The sequence below is a fragment of the Salvelinus fontinalis genome, chromosome 32, assembly GCF_029448725.1.
Source record: "Salvelinus fontinalis isolate EN_2023a chromosome 32, ASM2944872v1, whole genome shotgun sequence".
Lineage (NCBI taxonomy): Eukaryota > Metazoa > Chordata > Actinopteri > Salmoniformes > Salmonidae > Salvelinus > Salvelinus fontinalis.
This window is the reverse complement of record NC_074696.1, coordinates 4874809-4888327: the sequence shown is the minus strand read 5'-3', so window position 1 is coordinate 4888327 and position 13519 is coordinate 4874809. Positions and strand designations below refer to the sequence as shown.

The 13519-nt window shown below is 41.3% G+C and overlaps 1 protein-coding gene across 1 annotated transcript in view; it reads right to left on the bottom strand.

Moving 5' to 3' along the window:
• The window catches only part of LOC129830508 (CUB and sushi domain-containing protein 2-like), a gene marked incomplete at its 5' end in the record, with an annotated part of 366155 nt that overhangs the window by 93601 nt on the left and 259035 nt on the right, over nt 1–13519 (bottom strand). The window contains 2 exons of the mRNA XM_055893082.1: nt 957–1095; nt 12761–12955. Of these exons, the coding sequence (XP_055749057.1) occupies nt 957–1095; nt 12761–12955 (334 nt within the window). The remainder of the gene's footprint in view (nt 1–956; nt 1096–12760; nt 12956–13519) is intronic.

The following is a 13519-nucleotide window of genomic DNA, read 5'->3' as shown; positions in this document are numbered from 1 at the left end:
CCTGTATTAGTGATATATACACACACTAACCTGTATTAGTGATATATACACACACTAACCTGTATTAGTGATATATACACACACTAACCTGTATTAGAGATATATACACACACTAACCTGTATTAGAGATATATACACACACTAACCTGTATTAGAGATATATACACACACTAACCTGTATTAGAGATATATACACACACTAACCTGTATTAGAGATATATACACACACTAACCTGTATTAGAGATATATACACACACTAACCTGTATTAGAGATATATACACACACTAACCTGTATTAGAGATATATACACATTCTAAACTGTATTAGAGATATATACACACACTAACCTGTATTAGTGATATATACACATTCTAAACTGTATTAGAGATATATACACACTAATCGAATAATAAAGATCACCTCTGTATTCATAGTTAGACGCAAATGTGGAAAGAAAAGCACCGTTTTTTGGTTTTGGGAAGAAAATGTTTTTCCTAAATTGACAGCTTCCTGAAAGAATAAACAGCCTGGAGAAACTGTGTGTTGCCTGCTTGAGTGAGAAGGGACGGGGCTTGGTTTGGCCCGGGAACTGTGTGTTGCCTGCTTGAGTGAGAAGGGACGGGGCTTGGTTTGGCCCGAGAACTGGAGGCATGCAGTGGGTCCATGGAACTTGGTGGCTGTGGTAAAGTGAAGTCTAATTATTAGTAACAATTATTATCTGGGGGAGAAAAAATTTATTTTGAGGAGCACTGGTGCTCCCAAATAAAAATGGCAGGTTGCACAGAAAAATATTTAGTAGCTCGCACTTTAGAGCCCAGAGAGTGAAAGTGAGAGAGAGCGAGAGAGAGAGAGACAGAGAGAGAGACAGAGAGAGAGAGAGAGAGAGAGAACGAGAGGCAGAATGAAAGACATAAAAGGTAGAGAGGAAGAGGACAGTGCTGTGTCCTGACTCACTTGTCGAAAATGATCTTGATGGGGTATCCTGGCAGAGCCTCGATGACCCACTCACAGTTAAGAGCCTCCTTATAGAGCTCTGGCCAACCAGGGGACAGGATGATGCCACTAGGAGCCTTCAGATCACCTCCACACGGAGCTGAGGAACAGGGGAAGAGAAGAGGTGAGGGTGGATGGATATGTGAAGAGGGAGGAGGGAGAGAGAAGGAGAGGGAGGAAGGAGAGGAGGGAAGAGATGAGAGAGATTAAAGGAAAGAGAGGGAGAGGTGGAGACAGAGAATATATTATACATCTCAGTCATGTACTGTATGTCTCCACTGTGTTCAATGTGTCCACTGTGTTCAATGTGTCCACTGCGTTCAATGTGTCCACTGTGTTCAATGTGTCCACTGTGTTCAATGTGTTCAATGTGTTCAATGTGTCCACTGTGTTCAATGTGTCCACTGTGTTCAATGTGTTCAATGTGTTTATAAATCAAATCTAATGGATTTATAAAGCTATTTTTACATCAGCAGATGTCAGTGCTTCATATAGAAACCCAGCCTAAAAACCCAGCCTAAAAACCCAGCCTAAAAACCCAGCCTAAAAACCCAGCCTAAAAACCCAGCCTAAAAATCCAGCCTAAAAACCCAGCCTAAAAACCCAGCCTAAAAACCCAGCCTAAAAACCCAGCCTAAAAACCCAGCCTAAAAACCCAGCCTAAAAACCCAGCCTAAAAACCCAGCCTAAAAACCCAAAGAGCAAACAATGCAGATGTAGAAGCACGGTGGCTAGAAAATAGAAAGGTCAGAACCTAGGAAGAAACCTAGAGAGGAATCAGGCAACGAGGGGTGGCCAGTCCTCTTCTGGCTGTGTCGGGTGGAGATTATAACCTAGGAAGAAACCTAGAGAGGAACCAGGCTATGAGGGGTGGCCAGTCCTCTTCTGGCTGTGTCGGGTGGAGATTATAACAGAACATGACCGAGATGTTCAAACGTTCCATAGATGACCAGCAGGGTCAGATAATAATTATCACAGTGGTTGTAGAGGGTTCAACAGGGAAGTGTGTCCAATATGTCCATTGTCATGGAAATGGTTGACGATTACTGGAGCTCAAGGTCTAAAATTACTTCAGAGACTGAGTAGAGGTCAAACATTACTTCAGAGACTGACTGGAGGTCAAACATTACTTCAGAGACTGACTGAAGGTCAAACATTACATCAGAGACTGAGTAGAGGTCAAACATTACTTCAGAGACTGACTGGAGGTCAAACATTACTTCAGAGACTGACTGGAGGTCAAACATTACTTCAGAGACTGAGTAGAGGTCAAACATTACATCAGAGACTGACTGGAGGTCTAACATTACTTCAGAGACTGACTGAAGGTCAAACATTACTTCAGAGACTGACTGAAGGTCAAACATTACTTCAGAGACTGACTGAAGGTCAAACATTACTTCAGAGACTGACTGAGTAGAGGTCAAACATTACTTCAGAGACTGACTGAAGGTCAAACATTACTTCAGATACTGACTGGAGGTCAAACATTACTTCAGAGACTGACTGAAGGTCAAACATTACTTCAGAGACTGACTGAGTAGAGGTCAAACATTACTTCAGAGACTGACTGAAGGTCAAACATTACTTCAGAGACTGACTGAAGGTCAAACATTACATCAGAGACTGAGTAGAGGTCAAACATTACTTCAGACACTGACTGGAGGTCAAACATTACATCAGAGACTGAGTAGAGGTCAAACATTACTTCAGAGACTGAGTAGAGGTCAAACATTACTTTAGAGAGTGAGTAGATGTCAAACATTTCTTCAGAGACTGAGTAGAGGTCAAACATTACTTTAGAGACTGAGTAGAGGTCAAACATTACTTCAGAGACTGACTGGAGGTCAAACATTACTTCAGAGACTGACTGAAGGTCAAACATTACTTCAGAGACTGACTGAAGGTCAAACATTACATCAGAGACTGAGTAGAGGTCAAAAATTACTTCAGAGACTGACTGGAGGTCAAACATTACATCAGAGACTGAGTAGAGGTCAAACATTACTTCAGAGACTGAGTAAAGGTCAAACATTACTTCAGAGAGTGAGTAGAGGTCAAACATTTCTTCAGAGACTGAGTAGAGGTCAAACATTACTTTAGAGACTGAGTAGAGGTCAAACATTACTTCAGAGACTGACTGGAGGTCAAACATTACTTCAGAGACTGGGTAGAGGTCAAACATTACTTCAGAGACTGAGTAGAGGTCAAACATTACTTCAGAGACTGACTGGAGGTCAAACATTACTTCAGAGACTGACTGGGGGTCGAACATTACTTCAGATACTGAGTAGAGGTCAAACATTACTTCAGAGACTGACTGGAGGTCAAACATTACATCAGAGACTGAGTGGAGGTCAAACATTACATCAGAGACTGAGTGGAGGTCAAACATTACATCAGATACTGAGTAGAGGTCAAACATGACTTCAGAGACTGACTGGAGGTCAAACATTACTTCAGAGACTGACTGAAGGTCAAACATTACTTCAGAGACTGACTGAAGGTCAAACATTACATCAGAGACTGAGTAGAGGTCAAACATTACTTCAGAGACTAAGTGGAGGTCAAATATTACTTCAGAGACTGAGTGGATGGGCGGCTGGAAAGAGAAGGGTGGAAGGGTGTGTGTGTGTGTGTGTGTGTGTGTGTGTGTGTGTGCGTGCGTGTGCTTAAGTGTGTGTGTGTGTGTGTGTGTGTGTGTGTGTGTGTGTGTGTGTGTGTGTGTGTGTGTGTGTGTGTGCGTGCGTGTGTGTGCGTAAGTGCGTGTATCACACAGAACAGAACCCACTTTGATCATCACACAACAGTACATGCTACGAGACTTGCATGGCTGCTCGCTAATGTGCCTGTGTACATGTTTCTAAATGTCATTGATTAACATATATCTGTGTCAACAATACTAAGCTGACACAATTATGTATTTCATAATTAAACATAAACCACTTACATCATCACACAACAGACAGGATGTTCAAACCTTCTGTCTCTCTCTCTCTCTCTCTCTCTCTCTCTCTCTCTCTCTCTCTCTCTCTCTCTCTCTCTCTCTCTCTCTCTCTCTCTCTCTCTCTCTCTCTCTCTCTCTCTCTCTCTCTCTCTCCCTCCCTCCCTCCCTCCCTCCCTCCCCCTCTCCCTCCCTCTCTCTCTCTCTCTCTCTCTCTCTCTCTCTCTCTCTCTCTCTCCCTCTCCCTCTCTGTCTCTCTGTCTCTCTCTCTCTCTCTCTCTCTCTCTCTCTCTCTCTCTCTGTCTCTCTACCTCCCTCTCCCTCCCTCTCTCTCTTTCTCTCTCCCTCTCCCTCTCTCCCTCTCACTCTCTCCCTCTCACTCTCTCCCTCTCTCATTATTACTGATAATCAGACTAGTCCTCCTTATCACTCCCCTTTCTGTCTATTCAGCATGAAGCAAAACCCAGACCCACTCCACGGCACCGTTGTGGTCGTATGTCATCTTCTGTTGTGATTGTAACCAGACTTTACGCCACAATGCTGCTCTTGGATAGACGGTCTCAGGAGGACTCGAGCTAGCGCTCAAGCAGCTCTCGATGACAAAGAGGGGACATCTGTAATGCCCCACTTCAATTAGCATGAACAAAAAGCCTGATGAGGCCCTTACGGAAGAGTGCTAACGCTAGTAGCATCATATCAGATATGCATTGACTCTTAGGAGGAGTGCTAATGCTAGAAGCATCATATTAGATATTCATTGACTCTTAGGAAGAGCGCTAAAGCTAGTAGCATCATATTAGATATTCATTGACTTTTTGGAAGAGCGCTAACGCTAGTAGCATCATATTAGATATTCATTGACTCTTGGGAGGAGTACTAATGCTAGTAGCATCATATTAGATCTTCATTGACTCTTAGAGAGAGCGCTAATGCTAGTAGCATCGTATTAGATATGCATTGACTCTTAAGAGGAGTGCTAATGCTAGTAGCATCATATTAGATATTCATTGACTCTTAGGAAGAGCGCTAACGCTAGTAGCATCAATTAAATAAATTGTTCTTAGGAGCATTTTAAAACTCTCTCCATGGTTAAGGTAGGAAGAAATATATGTAATTATTGTAAAAATGTAAGCGTGTGCTACATTTACTATCGTCGTATACAATCTAACAATTTAGAATTATGTTGTCATGTTTAATTATGTTATGTTATTATATAATGTACTTGGCTGCACCACAAGCTTGCCGAGGTCTAAGGCACTGCACCTTAGTGCTAGATGCATCACTACAGACCCTGGTTTGATTCCAGGCTGTATTTCAACCGGTCGTGATTGGGAGTCCCACAAGGCGCTGCACAATTGGTCCAGCGTCATCTGGGTTAGTGTTTGGCCGGGGTAGGCCGTCATTGTAAGTAAAGATTTTGTTCTTAACTGACTTGCCAGGTTAAATAAAGGTTAAATAAAAATAAATAAATACATACATTTTCACTATCAAAAAATATATATTGCGTTCCACTTGAATCAAAAAGGGTGTCTTCTACAACTTGTCACGCCCTGACCGTAGATTGCTTTGTATGTTTCTATTTTTTGTTTGGTCAGGGTGTGATGTGGGTGGGCATTCGATGTTTGTATGTCTATGTTTTCTATTTCTATTGTGTTTGGCCTGGTATGGTTCCCAATCAGAGGCAGCTGTCAATCGTTGTCTCTGATTGAGAATCATACTTAGGTAGCCAGTTTTCCCACTTTGGTTGTGGGTGGTTATTTTCTGTTTAGTGTTTTGTTGCACCTTGCAGAACTGTTTCGTTTGTCGTTTTGTTGTTTATTGTTGTTTATTGTTCGAGTGTTCATCTTTATTAAAAGTATTATGAATATGTACCACGCTGCACTTTGGTCCTCCTCTCCTTCTCCCGACGACAATCGTAACACAACTAGTGATTAGTCCCAGATTATTCTACAAATTGTCACCTAACCAGTGACTATTACCAAATTCTTCTATAATTTATCACCTAGCCTGTGATAATTACCAAATTCTTCAATAATTTGTCCTCTAACCAGTGATTAGTCCCAGATTATTCTACAAATTGTCTCCTAACCAGTGATTAGTCCCAGATTATTCTACAAATTGTCCACTAACCGGTGATTAGTCCCATATTCATCAGTCATTTATGACCCACTGGCTCGGTTCGGTTTTATGTAGCAAAATTTGATTATTATTTTTTTTTTTTACATTGGATAAAAGTAGAGACTCAAATGTAGAAAATTGTAAATCACACTCTAGAGATGAGGAACAATGGGAAAGTAATTCAGCTTTGAAAATGCCTTTAGTCTTGAAATCTTTGGTTGTTTAGTGCTTTGAAAATGGTTTAACTTGTAATCTCACTTTTGAGAAAATGGCCCTTGAATGTTGTGGTACACCTACTGGAGAGCGCTTTTCTTTGTCTACACCCATTCAGCATCGTTCACACCCTCTTAAGCTTTAGCCCCACCCATCTCTTTAAGGATTCACATGTGAAGCCGTGCACTAAACAACCAAAGATTTCAAGACTAAAGGCTAGCTTGCTAGCTACTTCCAGACACAAATGAGGGAACAGCTCATTTTGACAATTTTACTCACCCTAGCAGAGCTCGTTAGGCTGTCTTCATGTTATCCAGAGCATTGGGGACTGTAACTGAGCTGCTTGCAACAATTTAATTATACATTTTTGCCAATGTTTACTGACACCGGACCATATTCAACGGGTGTTAACTTCTTATGGCTGCAAGGGGCAGTATTGAGTAGCCAGTTAAATCGTGCCCATTTCAAACGGCCTCGTACTCAATTATTGCTCGTACAATATGCATATTATTATTACTATTGGATAGAAAACTCTCTCTAGTTTCTAAAACCGTTTGAATTATTTCTCTGAGTGAAACAGAACTCCTTCTGCAGCACATTTCCTGACCAGGAAGTGGAATGTTTCTGTCTGCTTTCGGTGCAATTTCTGACTGTAGCTGCAATGTAAACTAGGATTTATACCTGAAATATGCAAATTTTTTGAAAAAAACATATGCTATACAATAAATATGTTATCAGACTGTCATCTGATGAGGTTGTTTCTTGGTTAGTGGCTATTTATATCTTTATTTGGCCGAATTTGTGATAGCTACTGATGGAGTCAAAAACTGATGGAGTAATAAAAGTGGAGACTTTTGCTAACGTGGTTAGCTAATAGATTTACATATTTTGTCTTCCCTGTAAAACATTTTACAAATCGGACATGTTGGCTGGATTCACGAGATGTGTACCTTTCATATGCTGTATTGGACTTGTTAATGTGTGAAAGTTAAATATTTAAAAAAAATATCTTTAGAATTTCGCGCCCTGCACTTGAAGTGGCTGTTGTCATAAATGTACCGACGTCGGGCTTGCACTCCAAACAGGTTAAGTGTTTGTAAATTCGTCAGTTATTCTGCACTCTGGTACACTCAGCAGCTAGCAGCTAGCTATACAGGTTCAATGTTAGCTAGCTAGGTTATAACTGGCAATGCAAATGGCTCTGAGATATTAGCTAGCTAGCTAACAATACACTTTAACTTCTTTGATATAGGGGGCAGCATTTTCACTTTTGGATTATTGCATGCCCATAGTGAACTGCCTCCTACTCTGTCCCAGATGCTAACATATGCATATTATTATTACTATTGGATAGAAAACACTCTGATGTTTCTAAAACTGTTTGAATGATGTCTGTGAGTATAACAGAACTCATATGGCAGGCAAAAACCTGAGAAGGAATCCAAACCGGAAGTGAGAATTCTGAGACTGGTGGATGTTAAAGTCATCGCCTATTCAATTCCCTGTCATATATGGATCTGTTTGCACTTCCTGCGCCTTCCACTAGATGTCAACAGTCTGTAGAACGCTGAATGAAGCATCTAGTGTGATGTGGGGCCGGATGGGAGGGAAATGAGTCAGTGGTCTGGCAGAACGCCAGTTCCTGGTCAAGCGCTTTCCTCATGATATCGCCTTGCGTTCCATAACTTTTACAGACACGAAGGAATGCTCCGGTTGGAACGTTATTGGATATATATGATAACAACATCCTGAAGATTGATTCTCTACTAAGTTTGACCAGTGTATTCGACGTGTTATATAACTTTTTGATGTTTTCGTCCGACGTTTGCCTGCATCTGCGCGAGCGTTTGGACACGTGTACTACACATGCTAGCAAAAGTAGCTACTTGGACATAAGTAATGGACATTATCGAACAAAACAACTATTTATTGTGGAACTAGGATTCTTGTCACTGCATTCTGATGAAGATAATCAAAGGTAAGGGAATATTTATGATGTAATTTCTGTTGACTCCAACATGGAGGAGAAATGTTGTTAAATCTGAGCGCCGTCTCAGATTATTGCATGGTGTGCTTTTTACGTAAAGTTTAAAAAAAATCTGATACAGCGGTTGCATTAAGAACAAGTGTATCTTTAATTCTGTGTAAAACATGTATCTTTCACCAAAGTTTATGATGAGTATTTCTGTTATTTGACGTGGCTCTCTGCAATTATTCCGGATATTTTGGAGGCATTTCTGAACATGTCGCCAATGTAACCCGAGATTTGTGTGGTATCGATTGCGCAATCACTGTCACGACTTCCGCCGAAATCGGCCCTTCTCCTTGTTCGGGTGGTGTTCGACGGTCGACGTCTCCGGCTTTCTAGTCGCCATCGATCCATTTTTCAGTTTCGTTTTGTTTTGTCTCTATTATACACACCTGGTTTCAATACCCCCATCATGTTCCCTATTTAACCCTCTGGCTTTCATTTCTGTTTTGTCTGTGATTGTTTGTTCGTTAGGTGTTGTGGTTGATACGTGTATGTATCTGCTTATTTTCCATTTGTGGAATTGTGCATTAATTTTGAGTAAAACACTGTGGTTTCGCTCAACACCTGTGTCCTGCGTTTGACTCCAAATATTCTCCGCACACAACCCTGACATTTGTGGATATAAATATGCACATTATCGAACAAATCATAAATGTATTGTGTAACACGATGGCCTATGAGTGTCATCTGATGAAGATCATCAAAGGTTAGTGATTCATTTTATCTCTATTTCTGCTTTTTGTGACTACTATCTTTGGCTGGGAAAATGGTTGTGTTTTTCTGTGGCTATGTACTGAGCTAACATAATTGTTTGGTGTGCTTTCCCCGTAAATACTTTTTTAAATCAGACATGTTGGCTGGATTCACAACATGTATAGCTTTAATTTGGTGTCTTTAATGTGTGATTTCATAAAAGAGTGATTTTATATAGTAATATATTTGAATTTGGCGCGCTACATTTTTCCTGGATTTTGGCCAAGTAGGACGCTACCGTCCCACCTATCCCAGAGAAGTTAACTTGAAATGAAAACAACTTTCTGATAAAATTAGAATCGTGTAATATCTGAAAATGTAGCTAGCTAGACTCTCTTACCCAAATACATGGATGGACACTTCTCCCTCTCTGTCACGGATGCCATGGTTACCCTTTAGTTTGAAGATGTCCGGAGGTGTTTTATTCAACAGCCGTCTGTGTTCTCTTTTCGACCGTCTGAATATTTGCAATCAAACGACAGAATTTTCTCCATCTCCTTAGCTATCAAACTTTAATTCCACCGCGCATTCCACGGATTTCAAAAGTCAATAACAACACCTTTGCAGTTCTACTACGTGATAATTTGAATAAAAGCTGTGTTCTAAAGGATTACCTACACATACTGACTAGCTCATATTATAGACAGAAACGTGCTAGATGGCAGACCAATCCGAACTCATCTCTCGGCATGTCCAGCCCATCCATTATCTCATCCAATCATGACTAGCGAGGAAGGTTCCTGACTTTTTCTGTGGCTAAACCAACTGTGTTCATAATTTGGCAATTGTTTTCATATTTACATATGGCATACAAGTTTGTAATTAAGGCACATGATTGTTCTCATGTCCCAGAAGGCATTTCTGCCAAAAAGAAAACGCATTTTGATAAAAAAAAATGTTTACATTCAAATAGTTCACCTGTGAAGTAGCGATGAGCGACATATGCCTAGTTTCCTGAACTGACTCATATCTGTATAAGTGCTGTGCTTGTTGAATATCCTTCCCTATAAGCAAGCTGAATGTTTGATGTCAATTTGTTTACTGTAAACTAGCATTGTATCTAGTCAAACACAATTTTTTTTTAAAGTTAACTAAGGGTTGATAACAGGCTGAGCCAGTACAGGGCACTTTAATATGCTTGGGTAATATTAAAGTGTCCATGAACATGAAAAGGACATGCAAGTCGAGGATGCATCAACGTATTTCCTTTTTTACTAAATTCCGATGATGTTAGAATATCTTTCCACATTTACTTTTCCTCAGACAAAAGTAACGAACCGCAAAACCACTAGCCTATGTCAATCTGCCCCATAATCTGAAAAGTTAACCCATTCTACTAGTCAGCTTGTCGTTCTATGTGAGAAAGACATCACCTTTTCCAAACCATTTCAAATTCAAATTCTTACAACTTTAAAAAGCAACGAGGTGGATGCAACAAATCAGAACGTTTAGCTTAAATGTTGATAAACAATTTTTTTCTTCCCTTTATAAGCGCAACAATGTACACAAGGGGGTAGGCTACGTGTGGGAGCACAAGGCAGTAGGCTACGTGCGGGAGCACAAGGCAGTAGGCTACGTGTGGGAGCACAAGGCAGTAGGCTACGTGTGGGAGCACAAGGCAGTAGGCTACGTGTGGGAGTACAAGGCAGTAGGCTACGTGTGGGAGCACAAGGCAGTAGGCTACGTGTGGGATTACAAGGCAGTAGGCTACGTGTGGGAGCACAAGGCAGTAGGCTACGTGTGGGAGTACAAGGCAGTAGGCTACGTGTGGGAGCACAAGGCAGTAGGCTACGTGTGGGAGCATAAGGCAGTAGGCTACGTGTGGGAGCACAAGGCAGTAGGCTACGTGTGGGAGTACAAGGCAGTAGGCTACGTGCGGGAGCACAAGGCAGTAGGCTACGTGTGGGAGCACGAGGCAGTAGGCTACGTGTGGGATCAAGAGGCAGTAGGCTACGTGCGGGATCACAAGGGAGTAGGCTACGTGTGGGAGCACAAGGCAGTAGGCTACATTTAGGAGCACACGGCAGTAGGCTACGTATGGGAGTATTTGGTAAACACTGTTGTCATAAGCGGACTGCACAAGTGAGGGGTTTCATGTGACAGAGATAAAAATATCCATCAGACATTTAGAAACAGGGGAGATCTAAAGATGCTAATATGACTAGGATTATCATGGGTTGCTAATATGACTAGGATTATCATCAACTAGCATGGGATGCTAATATGACTAGGATTATCATGGGTTGCTAATATGACTAGGATTATCATCAACTAGCATGGGATGCTAATATGACTAGGATTATCATCAACTAGCATGGGATGCTAATATGAATAGGATTATCACCAACTAGCATGGGATGCTAATATAACTAGGATTATCATCAACTAGCATGGGATGCTAATATGACTATGATTATCATCAACTAGCATGGGAGGCTAATATGACTTGGATTATCATCAACTAGCATGGCCTGCTAATATGACTAGGATTATCACGGGTTGCTAATATGACTAGGTTTATCATGGGTGGCTAATATGACTAGGATTATCATCAAGTAGCATGGGATGCTAATATGATTCGGATTATCATGGGTTGCTAATATGACTAGGATTATCATCAACTTATCATCAACTAGCATGGGATGCTAATATGACTAGGATTATCATGGGTTGCTAATATGACTAGGATTACCATGGGGGGCTAATATGACTAGGATTATCATCAACTAGCATGGGATGCTAATATGACTAGGATTATCATCAACTAGCATGGGATGCTAATATGACTAGGATTATCATCAACTAGCATGGGTTGCTAATACGACTGTGTCTTTAGCTACTAAACAATGAAAGAAAGTTAATTGTAAAACCAATAGAACATGAGTGAAAAAGGGAAGAGAGAAATAGGATAGAGAGAAAAAGGCTAGAGAGAAATAGTATAGACAGAAATAGGCAAGAGAGAAATAGTATAGAGAGAAATAGGATAGAGAGAAAAAGGCTACTTTGAAGCAAGGAAAGACATTCCTCATAATATGAAATAAAATGTTCAGGTATCAAACAAGGAAGTCATTTTTCCAAACGCAGAGGCTATTGACTCCAGCTCACTGCAAAGTGGTGTGTGATGATGCACCGCAGCCTGTCTACAATTGTCTATCCACTTCACCGGTGAACGGGAAGCACAATTACCAGTCTGTCCACTTCAACGGTGAACGGGAAGCACAATTACCAGTCTATCCACTTCACCGGTGAACGGGAAGCACAATTACCAGTTGAGAAATAACGACAAGCTCTTTTTAAATCGTGGCCATCAAAACATTTTTATATGTATTTATTTAGAATTGTTGCACAATGATAGGGCTTATTAAAGCACGCTTGACGAGCTGTAGCAGCGGATCTAGCAATGTCTGACACATTTTCAGCTGATAAATATTCTGTTAATTAAAGGAAAATGTCCTTGATACAATTGGGATGTGTTGTAGTCTCACTTAGCTACTTAATAACATTAATGCAATAATTGTAAATTGCTCTGGATAAAAGCGTCTGCTAAATGACTGTTAAACGTATATAGAGACAAATATATAAAAGAAAAGTTGAGGAGGGAATGTCTGCTGTCACCTTCACAGCGTGAGAACAAAATGGAGGAAAGAGGGATAGAAGGACAGAAAGATGACAGGACAGAAATGGCCTCCATTCCTCTCCTCTCACCTTCACAGCGTGGCACAGCATTGTCCCACACCACGTTTCCATCCTTCAGGATACAGGAGACCGTCTGGGAGCCATGGGTTTTCACAAAGCCCTCCTCACACAGGAAGGAGATGGAGCTGCCCAGCTGAAGGTTCTCACCAAACCTCTTCCCATTCACTGGAACGCCCGGGTCCGGACACTCGTTGTGGCGGAACGCTGGGGAGAGAGAGACAGAGAGAGAGAGAGAGAGAGATAGAGAAAGAGAGAGAGAGGGAAGAGTCAGGGTCTGTTACTGAGTAGGAGTTGGGAGGAGTGTAGGTTGGAGGGTGAGCAGGTGTGTGCGTGTGTATATCAATGAGCGTGTGTGTACTTGGTGGTGAGAGAGTGGTGTGTATGTGTGTCTATGGGAGGGGCAATTAGAGAAAAAAAACTAAATAAAGTTAGGCCCCTGAAAACTCAAGGAGGCAAACTGCAGGATCCAGCTACAACAAGTAGCCACTGCTATACTAGACCTTTCATTGGTTGGGCTAATGCAAATATCTCACAGCACAATTTAAATGTCTGAGCCCTTAAATAATTAAGCAACTTTCTCCAAGAAACTTTTTTGTCATCGTTCTGTTCGGTAACAGACACATTCGTTTTACTTAGCGAGCCTTATTGAAACATATGCAGCCCTTCCACAACAGATAACAAAGCGGAGAGAGAGAGAGAGCGGAGAGAGAGAGAGAGAGAGAGAGAGAGAGAGAGAGAGAGAGGAGAGAGAGAGAGAGAGGAGAGAGA